At 41.0% G+C, this 27,851-nt stretch overlaps 1 protein-coding gene across 1 annotated transcript in view; it reads right to left on the minus strand.

The window, feature by feature from the left end:
- Positions 1-11,680: 11,680 nt before the first annotated feature.
- The window catches only part of kctd16b (potassium channel tetramerization domain containing 16b), a gene marked incomplete at both ends in the record, with an annotated part of 53,458 nt that continues 37,287 nt past the window's right edge, over positions 11,681-27,851 (minus strand). The window contains one exon of the mRNA XM_083910679.1: positions 11,681-12,141. Coding sequence (XP_083766805.1) covers positions 11,681-12,141 — 461 coding nt within the window. The remainder of the gene's footprint in view (positions 12,142-27,851) is intronic.

The following is a 27,851-nucleotide window of genomic DNA, read 5'->3' on the forward strand; positions in this document are numbered from 1 at the left end:
TATTTTCGGGCAAAATCTCATTTCATTTTGGAAGGAACTGTGGAGCATGCACGAGTAAAGTGGAGGGTTAATAACTGTAGCTTTGACAATATGGATCAGACGTGATTTTAATGCGAGATAAAACTCTGTGTAATGCCGTATTTGTTTTCCGTGTCATGCCGTGCATAGCACAGTTAATTACAGTGCTTGTATTAATGAGCGTCCTCTGTTAACCCAACAGTGTCACATGAAGAGTCACGGCCTTGTAGCAGAAAACGGGGGCCTAATCACAACGTGTAAAATAAACACTGAACTCATCGCAATAATGTTCATGCACAGAAATGGGAACACGCAAATGATCACAAGAATGCACTCACCTTGTTGACTTAGAGTCATTTAAGAGGATTCTGCACCAATTTGCTGAAACGTGTATTCCCACAGGACATTTTAATTAACACGTTAAATATTTCACCGTGGTGCCATATTAATGTTTCACACATGATGCTCCTTTCTTTCCCCATCGATATGTGTCTGTGGCACGTTTCTCTGTGCGTGTGTGTGTGTGTCTGTTAAATGGTGTGAAATGAAGCACGTACGAACATGCACATTTTTACTGTGCACCTGCTGTTTCAAGCCATGTTTTTCATAGTATTTGCTACAACCCAAGTCAATGTAATCTATAATTTGCTTGGTTCATCAAGTGTTCTGTGCAGTATCTTAGCTTTTCCTAGGACAGTTTTCAGTCTTCTTCAACAATAATATCTCTTCGAGGTTGTTCCTGGAGTCTGTTTGAACCACTCTCCCAGTTTGGAGGTTACACCTCTTGGTGTTCCTATCACCACTGGGACCACAGTTGCCTTTACTTTACATCTTCTCTGGCTCCTCAGTCAGGCCTTGGTATTCTTCTCCATCGGTTCTGATCATCTTCTCTCTTTTTTGATAACATTTGGTCACATTTATCTAATCTGAATGTCAGTCCAATGTCATTGCTGTAGAGTACAAGTTGGATAGATAGGTATATAGATAGAATATTTGAATGAGGTTGGTGTATTTAAAGAAAATGTCACTGATTCTTGGCAGTAGATTTTTGTTTTGTTTTTGTTTCAGTGTAAACAACCTTGTTCTGTTGGATATTTTTGTATTTTCCTTTTGTTTTCTGCCAAATATTCATATTTTGCCAAGACACGCAATGAGAGAATATGCTATGCCTGCATATAGAAATGTTCTGGCACGCTCCAAGGACTCGATGATTGTCCTTGCTGACAATAATTATTACAAGATCCACATTAATTATGTCCTTTTTAGCACCTACGACCCAGACGTATACTTGTTAGATGAGTTACAACTGATATTGTCACTGTAGACATTAAAGATATAATTCTTGTTTTTCCTACACATTCTGTGACACAACAGTGTTCTATATCGACGACCATCTGACTGGGATAACGGCACATTTTTCTGATTGAACAGTCATGAGCTTATAGGCTTTGATCTGGCATCAGCAAAGATGCACAAGCTGTTGACGGCACCGACAGCCAACTATTATGAGTCATAATTTCTAAAAAATATTGTAATTAGATAAAAATAGATTGGATTGATAATCACATTTTCTCTTTTTTTGGACATCCTCTCAACTTTCAGGAAACCAGAATAGCAAAGCTTTAAATACGTTTTATTTGACAGGAAAATACATTTCCTTACATTTAAAGCTCCACCAACATTAATAACCATGAATAGTGTAAGTTTGAAATATGTCTGTCGTGTCTAAATAGATGATTATATGATAAGAGAGACACTGGGGAGCTATAATGATAAAGAAAAAAAAGAACCTCTTTCCATATTCAAGACACATAAAACACTGCTGTACACTACACTCACACATCCTATAATTTACACTCATCATTCTGTACATCAGCAGGCTAATAGACTGTGGTTGTGGCATTCCCTTCATTTTTGACGACACAGTGTATGAAGAAGCACTGAAGTGATAAATGATCCTCATCGCAGGGTACGTGGTAACAAGGCACCGTGACAATCATTGGCAATTTTACGGCCAAGTAATTTAAATCAATACATGATCAGCCGCGTTAAAACATACACATATAATTAATGCTTCATTTTGAATGCGTGTTTGATCTCTCGTGTGATATCATGCCTCTTTAATGTTTCATTTATTTATTTATCACAACTAATCGATCAAAACTTGCATTTGGATTATGCAATTAAACCAACATTAGAGAATAATAACATTATTTTCCGTCTGGAAATAATATTTTACGTTTGACCGCTTTAATAGAATACAAACAAACAATTTTTTAATGATTAAACAGAATTTAAAAGCCTATCACATCACAAGGCAGAGATTCCCTTTCATGATTTTTCTTCTTTAAATATAGAGGGCATCAACTAAATATAAAATCTCTTTTTGCTCAGGCAAACACATGAAAGCTTCTTATCTGTGTGTTTATAATGACACACATTTAGGAGAAGAGAGAAACTAATAGACACATTCATAGAAGGAAATGTTTTGTGGCAAGAGATTGATGTTAAACCAAACCAGAATACCACACTTTAACATTCTTTTGTCATATTGTCTTTTGTGTGGAATACCAGAGATAATGAAATGTAAAATAAGTCCCGTTGCAGACATAAAAGTCATATTAAAGGTTCCCCCGTCGAGTATCTCTGCAAACAAATGTTGTTATTTTATATAACATTGTCTAAGCACAATGCACAGAAGTATTTGGACCAAAAAACAACAAGAATATTGAATGAATGTCACAAAAAACATTCCCAAAGCTGATTTTTATTAACTTGCATCGTTTAAATCAGTCATTTGTCGGTCTTCTAATTCCCCCTTACCTGTGCTGGTGCTTTCCACCAACAACTGCAGAACGCTCCGGATATCAGTACCTGATATGAAATGATCTGGCTGATTTTTGAAGTCCAACATTGAATTAAAAGAAGAATCTTTACTCTCAGATCAGCCTTATTTAGACTGGTAGACTGGACCAATGATACACTGTTCACTGTGATGTTTTCTACTGCACACTAAGGCTTAATCCACACACAGGTGGGTGTTTTTATAATAATCCTGTCCACACACACTCTCTCTTATCCACAGTTAACAATGCGAACAATAGCACAGGTTTGGCTCAATCCAGTGCCATTGCATAACTCAGCTCATGTAAACAAACACGATGGCATCACACACTGACAACAAACACAGGGATCGCTGTCGCACATTAGAAGCCTGCATTTTTCAGAGACCTAACCTACAGTTTGTGTTAAAACCAAAACACATAAAAAGGCTACATTTAAAATAAATAATTAACGAAATACTTGCCAGTGTGTGGACTACACCTAACATTTCACTGTTTTATCTAAAACCACACAGTCATACATGAAATAAAGTCATTTGGAATATAGTGGAATTGCTTGGGCAGTTGTAGCATCTGGCGTGGCCTTACTCCATCCTCATCATCCCCGTGCAGAGCTGGGCCAGGACAGGCCATGGGAGGGAAGATTAAACGGCGAATGTTATGGATTAAATTGTCCGGCCAGATATCAAGATTCATCAGAGCAACATATGTTTTACCAACGCTAAATGGTCCAGTTTTGGGTGAGACGGTGTTCGCTGCAGTCTGAGATTCGGGAAAAAAAGCTTCTCTGCTCAATTTAAAATAATTGTTGGACCTCCTGAAAAAGACCTTTCCATCCACAGAACTGCTGCCACTGACTTTGATGTGAGCATCAACTGAATCACTTGACCTATAACTACATCATTTTATGCATTCTATTGCCGCTTGGCTGGATACATGCATGCATTATGATCAAACAAGATTGGCAATCATATAAAATACTGAAAATGGATGAATAAACAGCAACTCTGGAGCGTTGGAGCTGCTGCTGCTGGAATGCCTACTGCTCTGTAAGCCTGCTTTATCTATTATTTGACATGTAGTGCTCAGAAATACTTCAAATACGGCTTTGCTTTGGGTCGGTTCCACAAGAAGGAAAAAAACCCCACAAACATTAAATACATTTCCTTTTACGAAGCACATCACTGCAATAGTGGCTCAGAGACACGACTAAAGCTGGATCAGCCTATTGTGCAGAGAGGCTTGTACCATTGTTTGCTCCACAATGCCTGTGTTGTGTATCATTCAGCTGTAGTGTTGCTGAGAAAATCATCCCGGCTCGTGGGCAACAATGGCGATACACATGGCTGATCTGATTGCAGTGCAGGAGTGCTCACTTTCATCTGTAATGCTGGAAAACAGATCTCGTATCCTGAGCTCTTATCCTGGAGATGGATGTTGACAGGCAACACGGGCTCGCTGCGCTACATTCTGTTTTCCCTGCCATCGCATAATTCTTTTTTATTTTTTTTTACTTTCTCCCTTCTGAGCCTTTCTCATTGCATTTTTCGTTGCTCATTAATTTCCTCTTCTGCGCCTCCACCTGCCTTCCCACCAGCATTTTTCTTGAATGCTCTTTCTGCAGCAATAAATTGCCTTTTCTTATCCCTTATTTCTGTGACTTAACTTTCCTCTCCCCCGTTCTCCCTTTAATCACAACTCCCTCATCTAGCATCTTACTTGCAATCTATCTTTTTTATATTGGTTAACTTCACCCCCTCCATTCTCTATAGCTTCTGCTTCATTTTCTTAAGGTAATCTTGCCTTTTCCCTCTTTCACTAATCTTTGTCATCTTGCCTTTACACCCCTCGTTCAGTCAGTCAGTCTCGACTCTGCAGGCTCAAGCCCGGCTCTAAAAGCACTGTGCAGCCCCCACTGCCTGATCTTGAGAAGCTCGCTGATCTCACTGATGCTATTTTAAGCCCATCATGCATATACTTTCCCTGCTATTCCTTTCCACGGAGAACTGGCAGCCGCACAGAGAGACATGAAACATGCATTCTTCCCTCACAAGCAGACTGTCTCCTCCTGATTGTGACTTTGAAATGAGTATAATTAAGCACATTGTCAGGGGACCAGCGAGTTTGAGAGGGAAAGAGCAGATTTCTCTCCATATGCCATTACTAAATGAAGATTTCATTTGTTTTGTAGTTGTGTCAGGGATAGGGGTGTAGAAAGAAGATTGTTTTTTTTATTATTATTATTAGTATAATATCCTCTTAAGTCCACATGATTCCCACTCTACTGCATCTCCTATGTCTGATTAGTCCCTGGCCCAGTCCCAGAGGCCACACTGAGAAATAAACTCTAATGGACTCATCATCAGTACGATGATAGGAAATGCTTAAATAGAAGGAGGTTGTTTTATGAAGAGTAGGGCAGTGCATTTTGAAATAATTAGCTAATTATTTTTTGTTTGGCAGGGAAAGTGCACAAGTCATAGGGTTTCATAAAATCCCTTTATACATAAAGTATGAAATTAACTGCATTGTTCATTCATTCGTTTATTCATCTTCTTCTGCTTTATCCTCCACCTCAGGGTCATGGGGTCGCTGGTGACAATCCCGGTCGCCAGTCCATCGCATAAAGACAAACTACCATTCACTCACACCTTAGGGCATATTTCAATTGTCCAATTAACCTCTGCATTTTTTGGACAGGCCACATGGTTGGTGTAGTGGTTAGTGGGTTCAAGCCCCAGTTGGAACAAGGGTCACACAGAGAGAACATGCACAGACAGAATGGACTCAAACGTTAGGCCACTTTCTGTAGTTTCAACTTTTAAAGTCAACTATAACCTGTCATTTCCAACATTGACTCACTCGCCTGCGCAGCATGAGGCACTCAAGTGTCTGGCTTCCTGCAGATTACCCGATTGAATCGCCCTCCCTATAGCTGCCTCATACAGCACTTACAGTGTAGAGGGTACTCTTTTCTGCTTGATTTCCTCTTTTTTCCCCCCCTGTATGTGCTGTCCTTTAGTAATACCTGCCATGCCGGCCTCCTGTTTGTTTTCCTGTCTTACAGTTGAGTCAGTTTCCAGTTGTAGTTTTGTCTGACCTTTGAATAAGAAGGCTCTTCACTGAACTTGCTCTGTTTCATAGGTCCAGTTCAAGGTCTATAAGCTTTAGCCTTTTTTTTTCAGCTCAACCTCGAGACAATCTGATGAAAAAAGTACTCAAAATGTCCGACTGAATTTGTGCAATTTGGAAATGCGTCATAGTTCAAAGTTCACTCGTTGTTATGTACAAAAGGAAAAGAAAAATGGTTTAATTTTGTGACTTCGATCACACACGATTGTCGCTACTTTGTCACTACTAGAAATTAAAGCCTAAATATGTGACCTATAAACACACACCTTGGTAATTTACTTTGGATGCACCTGTGAACACTAAGTTGATTAAAATCCACATCCTCACATATTGAGAATAAAAACAATACGGGTCACTGTACAGAATATCTTGTTTATTAGTTGCACTCATACATTTTGAAAATGACTATACTGTACTTTGTATCTAAACACTCTCAGATGAATGATATTGTCTCTAAAGGCAGCCGTAGTCACAGGACCTCACGCCTGGAACGCAGAGCAATTCTCACAGGAGAAGACTTCTCTTTAATTCACATTAAAGTTGATCACAAACTGAAGTAAATGTGTGTTTCGTTTAAAGGCCGGACGAATGTTGAAAGACAGGGTTTACGACAGAGTGGCAGACACATTCTACGATTCCTAAAAACATAGTGAGACTTGCTCTGTGTTGCAGGAGTTTGGTCGAGCTGCAGATCTGACTTTTTTTATTTGATAATGTTATAGAACTGTAGAGGAACAGCAGACACTATCAACACATTTGTGCTTATCTTTTTCTTTTTTTTATCCTGTTAAATATCAGTTTTTGACATAATCATTTTCACACAAACAGACTTAAGTGGAATCTGTTCTGTATACCAACATGCTCACAATGTTTAACCATATTTTCTTTCTTTCTTTTTCTTTTTTTTTTTTTAAATCAGAACAACATACATGAAAACAGACGCCCCGTTGTTTTTACCGTGGTGGTATCAGAATAATGCATTTCTCTTTGCAGGCTCTTTTAAAGGCAGGAGGGGGGAAACAATAGGGCTGGCACACGTGACCACAGGGTTTACTTGCAATATAGAACTATAACTTCAGAAAAAGAACAAAAAAATCACACTGCAGCCTGGCACTCTCAAAAAAAAAAAAAAAACAGAAACGGACAAACTGAACATCGCTGTTTTCTCTTCTCTGTCTAACACAAAAAAAGACACTCATTCTTTATCAAAACATTTACATTTGTTCATTTCGTGTCTCACAGAACGGAATAATCGTCTAACATGCTCTAGGGTAGAAATCTGAAAATCTTGATCTACAATACAACGAAACTCTCTCACAATCCTCACATTATTATTATTCTTATTATATTGTGGCTGTGTTGTGCATTATTAACGCATTTATCTCCTTTTTTTTTTTCGAATACTTTGCTGTGTGATTTTTTTTATTATTATTAACTTTGTACATTGTGCAAAAAACAGCTGTAGTTTTACTCTAAAAGGCCTCCGGGTGTGGTATCCATTTCACTTCTACTCGCGTCTAATGTCTAGAGTTCATTACTAGCGACAGATCCAGCTCGCTTATGATATCACTGAAAGTAAACAAACCAAATGTGTTTTTGTCATGATGGCAGGCAAAGTGGAGCGAACGGGATCATTACAATATCCACTGTTTCCTCACTTAAGCTGAAATGAGTGTGAAGTGTGCAAGATAAATATAACATAACATCTATTTTTATAAAAGATATTCAAATAACTATGCAATGATTGACTATGCAATGATAAGAACACATGAAAACGGTCAAAAAAAAAAGGTCACTGAGCTCACACCATAGCAACAAAAATCTAATAATAATAAAGTAAGCCTTTGTTGTTTGTTACTGATTGGTGTGAACCTCAATTAAAGGTAAACATTGTGTGGAAATCAACATTTTTGGTTCAGGAAATTCAAATCACTTTTACTAGATTCTTGAATTTGATTAAAGACGATTTGTTTTTCCCTTTCTTGAGTTGAATTTAACTTTATTGGTACAGCACTGAATCATAACATGCATTTATGTCAAGGAGCGACGTACGCTGTATTTGCTTAACTCGCACATATACAGTAAGTCCTGATTCTCAGCTTTGCTTTCACCGGAGGGTATTTACATCCTTTTTAGATGACTCGTGTATGAAATCTGAACCTTTAAATATGAATAATTGGGTGCTCGGTGTTGCTAACCCATCTTTGCCACGTCTCTTACCCTGTAAGGCCTTTGCAGCAGCTGTCTTCACTCTCCTTCACCCACTGTCTCTCCATCATCTCCAGTTGGATCTAAGGTCGTATTCACACCTAAAAGTCTCCGCTAGACTCGGTTCGATTTGGTGGTTGCAACATTCAGCAGGTCTGAGTTTGCTGTCCAACTTTTGCAATTTAGTGAAACGAGGAATTACTGAAGGAGACGACACGATGAACAAGAAAACTCGCTCATCTGTTGGTTAATGCAGGATAACTTCTGTTTCCCTCCACATCAGAGGAAAACACGGAGCTGCATCAAATCCTATGGTTTTATGTGAATGTACGACACATAAAATACGCTGCAACAATAGACTCAGACGCGTGTATGTTTTGGTTGTGTTTACCCACGATCCCCTGCGTTGTAGTCGGTAACCGGTACCTATATTTTAGACGGACCAGAGTTTGCTTCTTTGGTGCGGATCAGAGTTCGGTTGCATGAACCGGACTTTCAGAAGAAACGGACTAGGATTGGAATTAGAAGGAGCTGGTGTGAATACGACAAAAGACAAATGATAAATTCCATCAGGCACCAACACTAAAGTATTATAGAAAATACTTCATAGCGGCCTCTTAGCCTGTAGGCTTAGAATCATTGTCTCGCCACACGATCCCAACTGTGAAAAAGTTTTACACCATATGGTTCAAGTTTAGAAGTTTACAGTCAACACTTTCACCCTTTTGTTTTTTGAATTTTTTTTTTTTTAAATCCAATGTTCTGGAGTGCAGTGCCAAAACAGCGACAGAGAGAGAGAGAGAGAAAAATCACTGTCCTCACACTTTCTGAATGTGCTGCACAATAACAAAAGCTCCAGGGTCACAGCTAAACACTTTTGAGCTGTGAACATGCTTCTTCTTTTTTTGCCTTCTTTTATTCCAATAATTTTTCTCGTGAGATCAATTGATTGTGATTGAGCCGCTGAATGACTTTCTCTGCTGCGCCGGTCGACAAATGAGCTGACAATCCACTTATAACAAAGACTGATTTATCGTTTGTTAAATATATATATTTATGTGTGTATGTGCTATAGGCGTGTATAATTTCTCCCTCGTCTCTCCAAATGATAAAACAAGAATGCCTGTATTACATTAGCGCGAGTCTACTACATCACCGAGAACAGAGTAGCTGTCATGCCTCATGGGTTTGCGTGTTATATACAGAGCAGGAGTATAATACATAATTCTGGTTATGTGTGATTTATGGTGGTTACTTACATGTGATGTGTGCTATCAACGTAAACGGATGAGATCAATGGCTTCAAAATGAAAATGTACTATTCCAGCCATGTAGAAAAATAAGTCATATTCATGGTATCGACATGAGGACAATGGTTGTGTTTGTATCTAGCACCTATTGCAACCATATATATATAACGGTATATATATTATTATAATAACTGTAACAGACAATTCTATGTGAGTGTGAAGTGCTTCTCTTACAGGGGGGAATAGTTGAGGGGGGAAACATCTCAGTATATATTAATTCAAAAGACCTTTGAATAGAAAAATAAGTGTAATAAAACATTTTGTAAATCATCTTTTTTTTTATTAACATATCAGGATAAATAAATGGAGTGTATATAATGTATATTTATATTTAATTACTCTGGAGTGTTTTTAGATTAAGTGAAGTTGTAATTATTTTGTGCTTTGCAAAAGCTGATTGTTCATAAAGCCCACCTTCATAAACGTTTTCTCAATCAATTATGTTTAAAACTTTATAATTCACGCCACATTTCATGTCATAGCCGTCCATCGTGTCTTTCATTAATACCTTGATTTGCACCTGGAGCTATGATTAACAAACACGTAAGCATTTAAACTTCACAAAAAATATTACAAATCAAATCTCTCACACAGCTGATGTGACATGGGTTTGATTTCTTCCCTCTGCAGCACTTGCAGCACAGACATGCATTTGATCTAAATTACAAAAAGACATTTGAACATTTTAAACTCTTATGCAGTTGTGCCTTTTTTGTTTTGATGATCACACAAGTTCAATCAATTTAAATCTCCTAAAACGGAGATTGCGATATCAGTTTCTCTACCTGTAAAGTAAACAATTCCGAGCATATCATCATTATTACTCATGTACATGACATTTGCACGATTAAATAGAATCTGAAGTTATATTAATTTGACAGCACACATTTTTTTCCGTAAATGAGTCTTAAATAAATCAAACTTTGTTTGCCACATGTTGCATTTATATCCCTTTGACTGTAAATGAATACATGGATGATGGTTGATTTTCAGCTTGTCCTTTTCAGTCACCCAGAGGCTTCATTAATAACTGTAAACAAGAGCCACCAGCAATCGGCTCCATCAACTAACCCTGTCATCAATAAATATCGATGACCTCCTGTCAATCAGTCGTAGAAAGAATCCTTGTGTCCTCTTTTGTCTGTATTTACTGCAGTTGTCACATTAGGCGTGGTTTAAATCACCTCAACCGATCGTGCGCAGTAATGAGGGCCAGTAAATATTAGTGATATAAATGGGGGAAAAAAAAAAATGGTGTGTATATTTATGTCGAATAAGGACTTTTCTTTATTGAGCCTTTGTATTTCCCAACGGTGTGGCCATCAAATCAAATCCTCGACTCTAACTTCCCTCACGCGCTAACCTGGATATTGCCCTACATCTCGCTGACGCAGCAAAAATCGATGCGGTGCACTGAAATTTGATTCACTCGGGAGGGGAGGCGAGGGGCGGTGCATGTTGTGCATGTGCAACATCAATGGAATTATACGAAGAAAATGAATTGAAGTGCTGATGAAATCGTAACTCCTTCTGCATCGGAGATCCGCAGATGTTGCCAAAAAAAAAAAAAAAAAAGTGCAGTAATTGACCCACCTGTTTACACTCCACTGGCAGCGAGGAGCTCCGAGTGTATTTAGAGCTGTGTCGGGACGGCATGCATTATTAATAGGTCCTAAACAGAAAAAACTGTGACCTCTAGGCCACCTGGGTGCAAGTACATTCACACACAGAAACACTCACATACTTGATCAGTGTGTTTTTTTTGTCTTTGAGGAGTAAAACTGCAGCTCCTCTGATGCTTTTTTCAAACGGGAAACGATGACGACGTATGACGGCGTGCTTAGTCCCTCTGTGAATCTTAGTATATGCATTTGCTAAATCTTCGTTTGGTTGTTTCAATTCATTAAGGACAACTTCTTCTCCCATTTTGATTGGTCCTTAAGGATAAACTGTTCAAAGCACTTACATAAAGTACATACAGAGGGCTGAACTACATACACACACATAGATACGAATATGCTTTCTTCTTCCTTTGTTTTTCCTCCCCAGAATCTGGACTCAAATGAGTTAAATTGTGTCGACTGATTTGTTGCAAAAATCATAATCAAAAGACATGTAAACTGATCCTTGGCCTCGTGTTTCCTGCTCCGCTCTCCGCTGTTTCCTGCCTCAGAGGCGATACTTTCTCAGCAGGTCAGCCTGCCACATGTACTTCCTCTCTGGGAACCTCTCGGGGATCTTGATCTTGCGGTAGTCTTGAATGCACTTTTCCAGTTCCTCCTCCACCGTCGGCTTCTCCTTCACTGGCCTTTTCTTGCAGCTGGTGTCGCGGGAGCTCGCCGTGAGCGTGCGCAGCAAGTCGCTCTTCCGCCGCTGCTCGGACTGCTGGAGCATGGAGACGGGGCCCTTTTTCAGTGGCCTGTCAAGGGTTTGGACATTAGCGTGGGGGTGCTGCTGACGGCTGACCGGCCCACGGATGACTGTCCCCTGTGGGGAGCTGGCCTCTGAGTGGCTTTCAGAGCTGGAGGTGGAAAGATCGTTAAAGGAGGTGCCACTCTCGCCTTCGCCGTCACCCTTGTGGTTCTTGCAGCAGCAGTCGCACGGAGGGGAGGACCAACGTGAGGAGCCACCTGGAAAGAGAGGGAAAACAGAAGAAACTGACATTACATCCTTTTTTTTTTTTTCCCTTGTGGCCAGTCATCATGAAGGGATAATAAAGACAGACGCACAAAGAAAGGCACAAATTAGACTGCCAGGAGAATGAAAAAGTAACGACACTGACGACGACAGACAAAAAGTCAACTAATGCCAAGTGACTCTCGCGTAGAACAAAGAGACATGACATCGGGGGACAACTGGCTTTCTTCCAGTCTAATCATGGAAATAAGCTGGTTGCCCGGGGTGACAAGACTCTATTGTTCAAAAACCTATACCCTCGAGCTGAAAACGTTTGCAACCACACAATGTGCATGATTAGTTCCGTGTGCCTTTACAGTATGACACGGATACCTGCTGTCCTGCTCAGCAGACGACTTATTAACTTTGTTGCCGTCACTCAAAAAAGACCTGTAAGCCCACAAATGCTTTTATGATTGGACAAAGCACTAAACCATTCATGCTAGACCAATACAAAAGTGTATATATAGTATATATAATCATCGGTGAATGGAACCACTTGTCCACCCTAACCTCACATAGTGGGGCTGAAAGATTCAGAGAAACCAAAGCGGCACCACACCTCTCACTGCAGGAAACAGCCATTTATTTTTCATGCTAACCTCCTGAATAATTGAAGGGTTATCTGTTGCTGATGGACTCCACTCTGTTTCGTGTGGAAGAGAGATCAAAACCCCTCGAGGCAAACACACACTTGCAACGCTTGCCCCGCCCATTTTACCCCCGCACAAACACACACAGAACAGCAGTCTTCTTCTATCTTCTATTCATCAACTTCAATAGCACCGGCGTTCCTTTTTATGTGCGACAGAGCCGTACGAGACTATAAATAACACGGCTTAAAATAAACGTCGCCCTGCTTTTAATTCACTTTGTATGTTTGGCTTGTTTGTAGAGAAGCAGCCGAGCAGAAGTCGCTCCCTCCAACCACTTTGTTTGCAACTCTCATGAACGCCTGCGATGTATCTCAACCGCTATACACTCATGCGAGTATAAATAGAAGGGAGAATCTCTTGAATGACACTGATTACCGCTGTACGCCGAGATAGCGGGACGACTAATGTTCTACAGATTATAAAAACATACACATACTCATGCTGCCGACTGTATGTTAACTAAACATCAGTCATCAAACGGCAGTGACAGAAATGGAACACGTCACTCTTTGTTGCCCGCGCCTGAGGAGGATATCTTTGATTACCACTAATAATATTTCTGCACGGGTTATACACACGGGTATATGCACACAGGTCTGAGACAAATGCACCATGGATATTATTCGCTGGTACACACTCCAAGTAGGAATCTATCATCTAAAAAGATGCAGCATGAGTTGCAGGCAGGAATAGAGAATGTAACCCTACCATATAATATATGTGGTGGTGTCTCTTCCCAACAAGATAATTTACGTCATTCTGAGTTTTGATCGATGAGACGCTGCCTCAGAGTTGGTGTTTTTGAAAAATGGCCCTGAGACTTTGGTGAATTGTTAAATCTGCCTGTCTGAATGTGCGAAGACGCTGCCGTGACAAATGTCTCAAAGTGTGTAAGTGTGGGTCTGAGTGTGTGCCTGAGTGTGTGTCACACCTGCCCGTCGCATGCATGTATTTGATAAATCGCGTTGCGATTAAACTTTGCCGTTTCTCGGTAATTACACAGACCCTCGATTCAGCTCCTCGTCCTATACGTCTCGACGGTGACATGTCACTTCAATGCACAGATGTATTGTGAATGGCTATTAGCTTCGCTAGCACTAAATACTACCAGGTAGGCATGTGATTTATCATTTTGACTGATTAGATTTTCTGTCACACCTTTTTGCAAACCTGCTGAGAAAGAGGCCGTGGAATAATTCAGCAGAGGACATCATTTACAGGGGGATTTCAAATCCACGTCGTAGTCATTGAGATTCTTATAATAATAAGTCATTGAGTGGTGTCTACGCGCTCATGTGTTACTGTAATTTGTTTTCTAAAAGCATGTATCAGTATGCAGCGTTGACGCTTTGTAACACGACTACGTTTTATTCGTTAAAAACAGCTTCCTTTGATGATAGCGGTGAAGGTGCAAATGTGTAGCACTGTACATGATCAGAATTTATGTGAAGTAGTGAAGCGAGTACATTTAATCTCAGTCACATACATTGGCTGTGTTTATACTTTTCAAGCTATAAACGACACCATTTTAATTTTCTGAAATAAACAAGACCATGGTTTTTTTCTACTCTTCTCGCTCTAATTACGGCTCAAAAACGTGCACCTCAACCTTGACATACCAGACACCTCTAATCCAATCTTGCTTAACCGTGGCAGGATGATGCAAAGTGGCAGCACGCCCCGGAGCTTCTTGATTTACGCTTGCCGAAGGTGCCATAATTAAAGGTCAAGGTTTTGGAGTTTGAAAGGCTATAGGTGCCGTGCACAAACTGTTTGATTTCAATTACATTGAGGAGAAATGACACTTCTTGTTAATGAGCGGCTCACAGGACGCCCCGCGTTCATCACTCAGGTGGACGTTTGTAATTAAACATTTGCTCGTTCCTTGGGCGCGTGAGGTCATTTAAACTGCGGGGATTGTGATGAATTTCCCCTGCTTCGTTCCTGGTCGATTTAATAGTTGCAATATCTTGTCCGTGTACAGTTCAGTCAGTAATTTGGCACATTATGTCGAACGTCATGTTGTACGACAGGTAACGCGCGTGCCTGTTTTATGACGCAAACATATTTATCAACGGTAGGGACATTTTCCTGTCTCGTCAATGTCATAAGCTCTGTCACAAAAAGACAAAATCTGCTCTGGAATCATCCGCTCATTCAAAAAATAGTATCACAGCGGTTTATTGTTCATTGCGGTCTGGAGATGTCTTAGGGAGACGGCATCTCCTCTTCCTGTCAATCACACCCACGTACATGTCAGCATTTTTGGAAAGATGTAGAATCAATCACAGGAGGTGAGGAGGAGGAGGTGTAGCTATATACTGTGAGAATGTGCCTGCATTCTAAATGAATGCCTTTTTTGGTAACTTCTGATACTGCGAACATTTCTCTGCACTCAAACGCTGCTTGTGTTCAATCCAAACCGGAGCTGAAACTGAATAATGTCAGAGATGTATTTTTGTTTTCTTGGAATTTCATTTATATTTAATTCCTTCCATGATGCAATGATCCACAAGGAGAAAATGAAATGATTGTAGTGAAGTTAACCAACATGATTCTCCTTTTTCTTTTTTTTTTAGACAGCAGAGAAAATGAAGATTATTTTGTTTTAATTTGTCGACTTCTATTTGGAGTATTCAGCTATTGTGTTGAAGCAGACTCTGACAAATGTGCTGCACTGAATAAGTTAATTAAATATAAATTGAATAAGTCAATGATGGACCCCGCCTTTCACCCTTTGTTAGCTGGGATTGGCACCAGCGTTACCCTCATGTGGATGGATGGAAATATAAATACAAATAAGTTAATAAACAACTGAATAAATAACATCAGCCTTAAAGTTGTGCGGTGACTAATCAATACTTGACCTTCACAATTAAACTGAGCAGAACCAGAAGGGCATTTCTACTCATTAAGCAGTCTAAACACAGCATAGCAAACACTTTTTTTTAAATCGTGTAATGACCACTTTAAAAATCAATTGGTTTGCTCAGGACTTGTTTCATTTCCGTGTAATTGCTCCTCAGTCAGTGTCAGCATGTGTGTGTGTAATGTTTGTGTGGGTCCATGTTGTACAACAGGACCCTGTGGCCTCCCGTGCTCACATGTGAAGAGAAGGTCACACTCTGCTTAAAGGCAAAGACTGCGTACTTTTACATGTAAATACCACTTTCACATGCGCTGTACGCAGAGTTTGTGGTGATTGTGGCAGATGTAGGTCAGGGTTTGTGCCTCATAACAGCCTCCTTTACTCCCCATGCATCATACATGATGTTTTGTAGCATGTATGTGTGTGTCTGTGAGAGATGGAGAGAGAGAGAGAGAGGAAGAGAGGTATGCGCTGAACGCGTGCGTGTTGTTGTGCATGGCGTGTGCTCGCCTAGGGTCGTCCTGCAGTGTGGATGTGACATTGGCCTTGAAATGATCTGCATGCCGTAGGGCAGAGAAAAACGAGGCCGTTGTCAGGTGGGGTTCCCGCTCGTGTCATCAGAGGTGTTAGACTGTCAGGCGTGCCTCTGGCCAGCATCACTCACTACACAAACTCGTGCTTTGTGTGTGTGTTGGTGTGTGTGTGTGTGTGCTGCGTTACGCTCAATGTGCTGCAGTCGATTCATGTGATCTCACGTTGTTTCTCTTCCAGAGGGAAGAGGCAGGAGGTCTGACCAAAGTCTAATGACAGTCACCTGCTATTACACACACACACACACACACACACACACACACACACACACACACACACACACAAACCCACTAATACACAACACCAGACTATGAATTGTGACAGGTGCTCCTGGCTCTGCTGTATTGATCTCTGCAGGGACATCAACAACTTGTCTCTGCCATGGTCAGCTGGTCGTGGCTGACCTGACTGCACTCACAATTAAATGGACTAAAAACACACACATACAATGAGCAAAAAAACAAACATACATCAATGTGTGATGTGTGGCTTAATTTTCTTGAATGTACAGTGCATGTATGTACAGACGCCTTCACACACCACACCATCGCTCTCTCACTACACCCCAAACCACACACACCCACCCAGCACCTCCTCTACCTCCCTTACCGTCCCTCTCCTGATGCCTGTATCGATGCGTTGGTGCATCAGTGGGAGTGTATGGACGATTGCCCTCTGATTGATTTCTGTCATACAGCCTCTCAGCACCGGGATGCTGTTCACCGGAGATAAATGTTGTTGGCACAACAAAAACAAATAAACCTCTTCTCTCTCTCCCTCTCCTACCTAAACTGTGCTGTCTGCATCCATCCCCCTCCCTACCACTCCTCTTTCTGTCTTCCTGTCTCCTCCTCGCTCTCTCTCTCCCTCAGATGTTCCCCCATTAGTTGCTCTCTCAGTTCATTCTCTCGAGCTGTCAGTCCTCATTTCCCCTCCCTCTGGCTCGTCAACAGCCCGAAGAGTTGTTGATATGTGTCAGATTCATGGAGACACGCTTCAAATCTGCTCATCAACCACTTCTGGAAATAAAGTAAACTGTTGTGAATCTCACATCGGGGCCAGAGACCTCAACCCAAACACCTAGAATTCTATTCAGCTTTTTTATTTTGAACATTTGGCTTAAAACAAACAGAACTATCTGCTCAAAATGCAAAAATAGTGTATATCCTCATGTTTGAATGTTGCACCTTATTTGGCATATTTCTCTTAATCAATATCTATTGTACTACATTAATCAAATGCAGTGAGACTTTAGATTGTATTGGTCAAACTGCATGCTAAGAGAAACATGTCCGCACAGTGCGGAAAACCCTCGTGCAAGAGCGGTGTGAGGCAGCATTGTTGTGGCAAGAAATGAGTGATGGAGGAATATTTCATTTCATTTGGTGCAGAACTGACCTTATTTTTGCAGACTTTGTAAGACATAGTTTACTTTATTGTTAACATGGCTCTCTTACGACAGTTAAAACCTCCAAATTAAATTAGGTTGTGCAAAACACAAACACATGATTATGTAAGCTTTGTTTTCTTTCACTTCTCAAACCAAAATGCTTGTCTTTCCAAAAGAGAATCATGGATAATATATAAGCCACAAGCCTGTCTTTGCTGCATTGGTCTTAAATCATTAAGTTACAGTACAATACAGTTCTTCTTTCCTACAATCAGAAGCCAAGTGGTTTTGTTCAACAACGGAACTACGTTTAAACACTGAATTATTGATGCATTTTAACCCTCTTATGGTATTACTACAACCCCAAGGAAAGCGGTGATGGCGTGACCAAAGGTTCACACCTTTTTTTTGCAAAGCTAGAGAGAATGTGTTGCTACTCTGAGCATTAGACAAATGTGTAGCACCAAAGAGAATCTCCCCAAAGAGGGAATAAAAATACACTAGCCAGACTCTGTGAGGTGTGCTGGGCGTACAAGTCTATTCTCAGCTCCAGAGCTGATATTACTGCCATAAAATGGATGGTGTTTTAAATGCACTTTGGGTCCACAAAGTCACTCTTATTTTCATTACCAGCTGAGCAGCCCCTCCCTCTCTTCCTCTTGCACGAGGCACAACACTCCTGCGTCTCCACAGGTTAAATGTGATTATGTGTTTATCCCGACAAGGACATTCTTCCTTTACATGCCATCCTCCATCGAAAGGTCACAATAACAGCAATTAAAGTTAGCAGTGACTTCAGCATGACAGATGCTGGCTCAGTCAGAATCCTGAACAGGCAGGGCCTCGCTTTTACATCCCAGCACTGTGGTTGTAACTGTGGGGAAGAAACTAAATTTGTCATATATTGATTGAACTGTCCCCGGCTCTGGCTGACAAAAATATCAGCTGTCAAATGGAGCTTGTACACATTAAGAATGCAAAAAAAAAAAAAAAAAATACAGGTTTCTCAGCAGATTGTGCCGTCTTTGAGCTATTATTGCAATGTTGGTATATTGGATAAGCATTTGCACATCTCCATCCTCCTCCATCTCCCTCTCTTCCGTCTGTCTTTCTTTGATGGTGCATAATTAGTCCCTGGCAAGGCAGCATAAAATAATGTGCTAGACTGTTCACTTTCTTAAAACAACCAACTCCTCATTCTCTCACGGCTGTATTTAAAGACCATGTGCCTCACTAAGTACCTTCCCGCACTCGTGCTTTTTTAGTTCCTCTTACTGAGGTAAAATGCCTCTCTCCTCCTTGACCAGGTGCTACATTTCACTTCAGAGCGTGACACTATGCAGAGAGAGAGAGTTTTAGCTGCAAAATAATCCAGAACAGTATGACTGCGTCGCCTGTTCTGTTACAGTGCATGTATAAATCACCATATGTTGCACAAGCAGGCTGTCCTCGCTGACTACACGAGGCACTTTGGCAATTTGGCACAACTTCCAAGAACAAATGTTATCGTACTGGCTCTGGCTTTTTCTTTGTTTAAGAAACTGTTGGAGGGGGAGTTAGGGAGAACAGGAATTCACAAAGCAGGAGGAAGGGAAATGGTAAGAAGGGGTTTACAGGGTTTTAACTAAGAACTCATTAATGTCTTGTTCTGTCCTCCGAAGCATTACAAGATGGGGAAACTGAATAGCTACAGGCTTGTTGAAATGTAACTCTTCAAGACCTGTTCCATTGATTATAGTGCCTTACTTAGGGTCATATTTCCCACATCTATGTGTGTGCAGAGGTCCACTAGGGTATGCGCAGACCCTATGCTGATGAACTCCAGTTTGATTGCAATGCTCCCTAGAGTACATTTTCTAGTCTAGTTGATGGCACGCTCACTCTCTCATTTTTTGAGCCAAAAGAGACAACAAAGAAGAAGCTTTCTTGGAAGTTCTTGCTGGAGGTTAGATGAGGATGTCTGCCAGTACCCACACATTTACAAGTCAGCACTCAAAGAATACATAGAGCGAGAAATTGTTGCCACTAAAATGGAACGTGAGCACGTGTGTGCAGTGCTAGACTGACGCAGAGCCTTGTCGAGTATGAGTGGAAGTGCAGGCTCATACCTGCATGTGGAAATGTAAAGCAGATCTCCATGGACACAGGACCACAGTAACTGAAGCCTTCTACCAAATTTTAAAGTTTCAATTCTCTACTTTCCTCTTCTTTTAATAGACACCCCTATATCACGATAAATTAATAATACTAATACTACTAAAAGAACCAAACAAATACAAATTAATGTTCAGTGAATACAACCACCTCTGTTTATGGTCAACGTGTAAATTCCAAACAGAAACCACAGCATGTCTAGAAATCGATTTGTAGCTTTCCGTAAGAATAATATTGAATATATAAAGGTCATAGTGTAAAATCTGACATGCATGAACCAGCCAAATATATCGATTGTCAGCATTTTTTTTTTCACTTATTATCTCCAGGTCAATTTGCAGTCATCCATCAAACCACAGAGCTGTCAAGCACTCCTTTAAATATGTCCATGCCTTTAGGACTGGGCGTATCAATGTGTAATTAAGCTAAACTAATGCTACAGTTTATTGGCTTAAGTTTCAACAATAGGTCATTTTTAAACACAAAAACATAACAAAACCAAGGCCAAGTTATAATTTACACAATATTAAAGGTGTATAGGCTATCATTTAGTTAGCGATTTACATTACACAGCTGACGTCTGTACAGCATGTGAGGCCGTGTACAAACTACAGTTGTGTATATTGCTATGTGCGGCAATAAAAGAGTGCAGCGTGTTGCTTCCTCGCAAACATAAATACTCTGGCACAGTGTTTGCTGGTGAATTATCTGATCTGATGATGTCGCCGCAAACATACAAGCTGTAATCTGCAAAAAAACAATTGCGGGGGGAGCATTATCTCTGTCCGGGCAGATCGTGCAGCAGCCACTATCTCTCGCTCTCCAACTGTCTAAACAGAGTTTGCTCTCTATCATTACCGAACGGAACTATAGGCAACATTGGAGATGTAGCAGTTTACAGATTACTGCAGATGACTGGAGTAATCCGGACTCTGCGATGGCTCCATTTATAATTCTCATGTCTCATGATCGTTTCTTGTCTTTTCCTGTTCCCTCAACATTTGTGTTCTGTGTCCTTCCACACTTGTTTCATCCACGTTCGATCAATCTCCAGTCTGTTTCCACAATCTCTCCTCTGACTTACCCCTCTCTGACAACAGAGAACATTTACAGATTTTTCTGTCAGTCTCTTTTTTTCTCTTTCTTTACGCCGTCTCACTTTATAGTTATGTGTCTATCTCTATCGCAGTCACTTTATTTCAGATGATACATCAAAACACATCAGGAGGAGGTTTGAAACTGCATTTCCAGTTTGAAACCTGATAAAATAATACTTATTGTAACCCGATGTATGACCTAAACGGTGTGTTTCTATGACCAAGTGTAGTATTTCTCCTGCTATAGGAAGCAGCTGTCGCAGGATGCGGTCCTATATGTGACATATTAGGGAGGCGCACACCAATATGACCTATACTTAGACCCTTGAACCAATATCCAATATAGTTTGCATGTGATGGATGACTTGAGCTATGTATAGTCCTAGCCCACCTCATCTTATAAAACATTCATGCCTCCTTCTGTGCTCAGTGGCCCGTGGATCAGTTACACCTACTTATTAGCAGATAACACCCTGCCTTTAGCCTGCAGACCCTCATGGATGCTTTAGCCAGCAGGATTCGGTGGTTGTGCAGGAGAATCATTTGGCATGTCGTGCTTGACATTTCTCATCTTAAGGTGTTTCCACTGCCACCAAATGCTGTTGTTTTTTTTTTTTGTCACTCTCGAGAGATTTCTGTGCAGTGGAAATCCCACTAGGCTGGCTGTTACTGAGAAGTAATGACACTACAATGTTCAGTAAATGAAGTCACACATCTCTTCCGTTGTCGCTTAAATTCTAAACGCTTTGTGCACGAGTGTCTGCATGGCTGAGCGGCTTATAACAATAAGGGGCTGACGCTTATTGCCTTATTACTTCATGCTGTTTTGTTTTTCCTTTTGTGGCAAAAGCATTTGTATGTTTACTTACTGAGCTAATGATAATGCATTGTATCATCAGCTGTTTGGGCACAGATTTAGGTCTGGACATTCTCCAGAGATTTGCCATGCACACATGACTCATGCAGCGGGACGTTGTCTAGGTGAAATGTTGCGTTCACATCAGCAGGAGAATCTGCAGAGCATCCAGGGTGAGGGTGTGGTTGCCTGCCCTCAGCGTGCAGGAAGCACTCACCCGTTCACTCACTTATCTATAGTTTCTCCTGCTGCTTTTTCACACAGATATTATCCAGAAATTATACGCAGGGTTCTGGCAAAAGAATCCCAGGAGGCATTTGCATTCACTCGTAACAGTCTCTGCACAGTTCAGTGCAGGTCTGAAAAGAGGTTACTCAGGCTTACTGATAATACTTGTTTTTAATTTGTAAAACAAAATCACTTTCTCTGCTGCATCACATTCATACATAAAGAAGACAGGTTTTTTTTGTTATTGCTGTGCCACCTTTTGTTGAATGCAGTTCATGGACCACAGCCTCATGTGACCACTTGAATGTAACAGTTCGTAGGAGCTGCCCTGATTTCTGGCGAGTTTGCTGCTTTTCAAGTGAGCAGAGAATTATGTGGTGCCTGAATGCCTCGTGTGTACATGGACAAGGTAACTGTGAGGACTTTATTGTCAGGAATAATCTGGGCTAACATGTGAAATGTAATAGAAAATAAACAATTCACTTTCACTGAATCACAAACGAGTTTGAAACAAACAAACACGAGTGATTCTGGATTAAAACGGGATCAATGCGGATGAAGGAATTGATTGTAAAGTAGAAGAATCAAAAGATTAAGAAAAGCTGTTGTCTCTGGAAGCTATGCAGACTGAAAGGTGTCTGATCGATACAGCCTTATCATGGCTGTAAATCCTCTCGCATCCTGGCAGGACTGTCTGTACTTGGCCCCTATATCGCTGATTTCCATCAGGCTCACGCTTTTTTATTTGACCTGCATTGCTTTTAGGTAGGTTGCCATATAATCCACAATAGGTTTCCTTTGAGGGGAAAATTCTGAAAGAAGACAACAGATGTGATGAGCTCTGCAGAGATTTGGTCTGAGGCCAACATTAAGGCAGGTTTTTATCCCCGAGACCATCTTTCAGAGAAGTGACTATCCTCGCGCAGATGGCTGTGTGAGTGCTTACTTATTAGAGTTTAACATCTCATCCTCATGAACTCAGTGAAAACAAAGCACTATATGAGTTTGAGTACTGCTTTTCAAGCTTTGCACCCACTCCATGCATCGACTCTTATGTTAAGTGCCTCAGTTTGGAGCATCATCTGCAAATTACTTATCACGGTTGTCCCACTTCACCTGGAGTATTCCCAGCAGGGAGCGCTCAAAAAACAGAACAGGACAGGATGTGCAAGAGAAAGCCCGGCTGGTGAACCAAACGCAATAAGACTCTGCCTGAGGGGAAGTGACATTCTTTAACATAACCCACTGTGAATCTCTACGTGTTTCCGAGCTACCGCGACTTGCAGCCTCATTTACCGTCATTTCTTCATTTAAAATTTGCCGTGTTCCACTTCCCTGACACTCAACCATCGTCTTATCCATTTGCGAGCGTTTTTTACTAAAACTGGAGACATAATTTTTCTCTGTGTGGGGTGGCTCTCTCTCTCGCTCTCTCTCTGCAGTCACAGCTGCCTCTCCTCTCGTGACGCTCACAAAAAAAGATTACAGATAGCGAGGATAGAAATTAGGGGAAAATGAAAAAGCAACAGCTTGAATAAATCTTGAAACCATATTTTGCTAGTGGCTGATTATGTGTGTTTGTGTGTGTTTCTCGAGTTGTGTTGTAGGGACCTAAATCTGTCACTGCATAATGTAAATTATTCCATTTTAGGGTGAAGACGTGTTGTACGGTTAGGATGAGGTCAAAGTTAGGGTTAGGCAAGTCTCAATGAAATGAATAGAAATCATGGAAACCAGACTGTGTCTGTGTGTGTGCCTGTTTGCCCGCAGTCTGTGAGAACAAACACAACATTATATGAGACACCATCAGGATATATAGGCCAAATCTGATTGTCTTAATATCAGCGAGCGCCTTGACAAAGTCAGACTGCCGGTTACCGACCGACACAGTTCAAAGGCTGCGAAGCCTTGAAGGCAACAGCTTTGAAACAGGAGTTGGAACATGAGTGGTTTTGGAGAACCACAAGCTCTGGACAGCTTCCCATGGGCCTCATTAGGGACTATGCATGATGGGTAGATGGAGGGAGGAAGTGGGGCACAGTTACCAAACACACACACATGCATGACGACACACATATGCTGCTCCTCTCTTGCCAAAACTTAATACATGCAGACACATAGCAGGGGGAGAGAGCGAGGCTCAAAGTAATTGGCTGTAAAGTGTAGTGTCGAAAATAGTGGTGCACACCATCGTGCAAATGGTAGAGACGAAAAACAAATGAAAACAATGAGAGTGTGCACTTTTAAGGTGTAAAATGTTATGTGTTTTTGTACTCGTGTGTGCATACATGTGTGTGTGTCTCTGTGTGTATGTATTGGGTCATTAGCTACAACAGCTTTGGATAATTGTGACTTTTAGAGCATCTCCACAGTTGATCTCACGCTAAGTGTCATTAAGTCACTCGTCTTTTCACGCAGCTGGTGGGTGCGAGTGTGTGTGTCTCAGTGTGTTTGTGTGCTTGAGTTTATATCTTTGTGAGGTCCAAAAAATTACTTTTTGACCTTGTGGGGACATTTTAGTCAGAGTCCCCACAACTTTTTAGGGTTAAAGACCTGCTTTTAGGGTTAGTTGTGATGGTTAAGGTTAGGGTAAGCGTTTAGGCAATGTATTATGTCTATGATGTGTCCTCAATAAGATATACAAATGTGTTCTTGTGTGTCTTGTGTTCCTATACTGGGGACAGGCTGTATTCCCGACACCCTACATTTAGCTCAGTGACAAAGCTCCATATGGTATCTCTCAGTTTTGTCTTCATGCGCTCATCACTGTGTGTGATTTATGCTTTTTTAATGGGCAGGCACCCATTCACTCACTCACAAGGAATACAAATTATTAAAACCGCAGTGACAGCATAACCGCCCCTTACCCCAAATGTACCACTTTTCTTTGAGAGCGGTTGACGACTTAAAAAGGAGTCGTAATTAATTGATCTGTCAAGCTTTACGGAGACTATAATCAATAATCATTTAGTTAAATATCTGTGACTAAGTAAAACAAGTTACATATACGGTTTCCTGTCACATTGACTGCTTTTACATTCATCAGCTCTACGTGCCATTGTGTATGCTTGTCGGTGAAAAGTGGAAAAAAGCTGAAGTATAATAGAGTTAAGTCGAAAAGTCTGCGTGGATATTTAAAACAAAACAAATCAACACAGCAAGTGATATTGTTTAAACTACTTTATCCTGTTGAGTCGTTTCTGGGACCTGATGAGATGATGAGCACCACAAACTGCAACTGAAGAAAAGAAAATGTTTGGACAAACTTAAATTACATGAACTTATAACACAGTGAAGGTTTCAATCCGGCTTTGATCGAGGAGAATCTCCAATGAAGGACAATCCTAACCCTTCTAACAACCCTTCTATTTTGGACAGTGCTCTGCTTCCAACTGTGTGGCAACTTTTTGAAAAAGAACCCTTTTCTATTCCAACAAGACTGTGTGGAAGAACCCTGACCTCAACCTTACCGAGCCACAGAGATTGTGAGCCAGGCTTTCTCGTCCAACATCAGTGCCTGACCTCTGACCTCTGACCTCTTCAGACAGTGGTTCCCAAACGTTTCACAGTCCTGTACGCCTTCAGTCAATTGACCTTCAGCCATGTAAATGTGTGGAAGCTCTTATACTGTAGCAGCAAAAGGGGCGCCAACTCCATATTGTTGGTGTAATGGTCAAGTTATTTTGCTGGTAATCTATAAAGTTTCCATGCTAGAAATACAAGTGTCAGTGCCATGAGTCTGCATGTCATCATTATAAAGGCAATTGTGGATTATTGTTCTCATCTTTATTGAGGGCTGGTGCCTGTGAAGCCTCATGTTTGTGGCAGGAGGCAGGTGCTGGCAGCTGAGTTTGCATATGTGCGTGATGGATTTTTTTGTGTGCCAGATGTCGGCGCCCCTTTAGCAATACTTGTGACTTTGCGAGACAACACAGGGGGAATGAAAATCTCTCTGAATCATCCCTGTTGTTGCTCTTTTCTCCCTTTTACGGTCTGTTAGCCATATGTTGCCTTTTTTCCATGTTGGATTGTCGTCTGAAGACTCGCACTGGCCCGTCTTAACCCTTTCAGCTACGCCAGCTGTTCATGCGAGATATACCCACACCAACAATCCCTTAATTGGTAGGTAGTCTCAGCCATTACCTGCACAACAGCAAGGCAGAATCAAAAAGAAGCGGCAATGCAAAAATGATGCGTCCTGCTGTTTTCGTCTCTATTTCTCTCTGCCTTGTTTCTCAGTTGCTCATTTTACACTCTCTCACCCTCTTAGTATGAATCACAGTATCCAAGGCAACAGCCATTCAACACTACGACGAAGTAAAACTTAATTTAATTTGTCATTATTACTGCCGCGTTGTTCTTCCCTTCAACTTCGGTGTAAAGTAAGCAAGCTTTGCAAAATGCCTCTCACTTCTTCGTCAACACAGAACTAATAAGTGGAAACGTGCATCTTAATCAGTCACCGTGTGGCCCTGCGTACCCTTTAATGGACTTTGATGAGAGATGTGAATGGAGAGGACATCGTGGATCCTCATCATGGAGGAACGGGGAGGAGATTGGGAGAAGAGGGCGAGATGGAGGTCAGATAGCACGTGGCTGTTTTTGCAAAATTAGGATTTTTCAGAGACACAGAGAGAGAAAGCGGAGAGAAGGAAAGATAAAAGTGTCTAAGGCTTCAGAGCCCAGCACCATCTTTGCCCTCTGCTGCTGCTCCTTTTTACAAGTATGCATTAAGTAAAAGATGGTGATGATGATGATGATGATACTCATAATCAGCATCATCGTAATTGTCATTGTCAGACATTCATTTAGCAGCCAATTAAAACGCCCTCAAAACAAAACAACATCTCTGTGGACAAACACTTGCACTTTAAAAGAGCATTTTAATAACCACACATTCATTAATTCAGTCATTCATTCCAAGACGCATGAATAGACTGCAATTTCTGGACCTTTGTCATGTTTGAGCTCATTGAATATTGTGCACGCATATGGAGCAAAAATTAATAAATTCTCACAGGAGGGTTGAATTATGTAGGGTTGAGAAATCTTATTTGAAGGCTTGCAGGGAGCGGCCCATTCAGATTCTTCTCCTAAGCGGAGCCAGGAAATGGTGACGATCAGTGATTCCTGGCGCAGAAGCACAACTTCATATATATATAAGTAAACAAATAAGAAATGATGGATGTTTTTTTATTTCTTGGTAAAGGAATGATATGGTCGTTCACTGCCTTCTTCTTCTTCTTTAACTCTGCTGTACTGTGTGTACACATCACATTAGAACAACACGGCGTCTTTCCCAAATTATAATGAATGTGAAGAATTCAATTTTCCATGAATAACTTAAAAAGATCTGAGGTGTATCAGTATATACACAGCAGTAAGGTCCGTTGTGTTGTATTAAAGGAGCAGGGACACAATCTGTATTTATTTAAAAGCAGACATCGGGCCAAGTCACAGCCTTAGTGTCCTATATCACAAAGCCTAGGTTTTAGTTTCAGCCTCGTGTGATTTACAAACTGCAGGATGCTCATGCCCTGCAGGAATTGCTTGATCCTGAAGCCACTGTGACCAACACCACTGGAACTAGCTTACTGCTTCAGCTTCTGCTCCAGAAGTTCCACCACGAATCACCTTCCCAAACTTTTCCTAACCTTCTCTCCTACAAAATATGTCCCCAATAACTAATAACTGCTTCCTCATTTGTGTTTCCTTTACAGATGGTGCATATTCACCTAATTGTGCTTTCACCACTTGTTGGGTGTTTTTCGCATTATGAGGAAATGAGGGTGATAAAGACCATTTTCTCATAATGACTGCAGG

The sequence above is a fragment of the Microchirus variegatus genome (genome assembly GCF_963457635.1).
Source record: "Microchirus variegatus genome assembly, chromosome: 2".
In the NCBI taxonomy this organism is placed as follows: Eukaryota; Metazoa; Chordata; class Actinopteri; order Pleuronectiformes; family Soleidae; genus Microchirus; species Microchirus variegatus.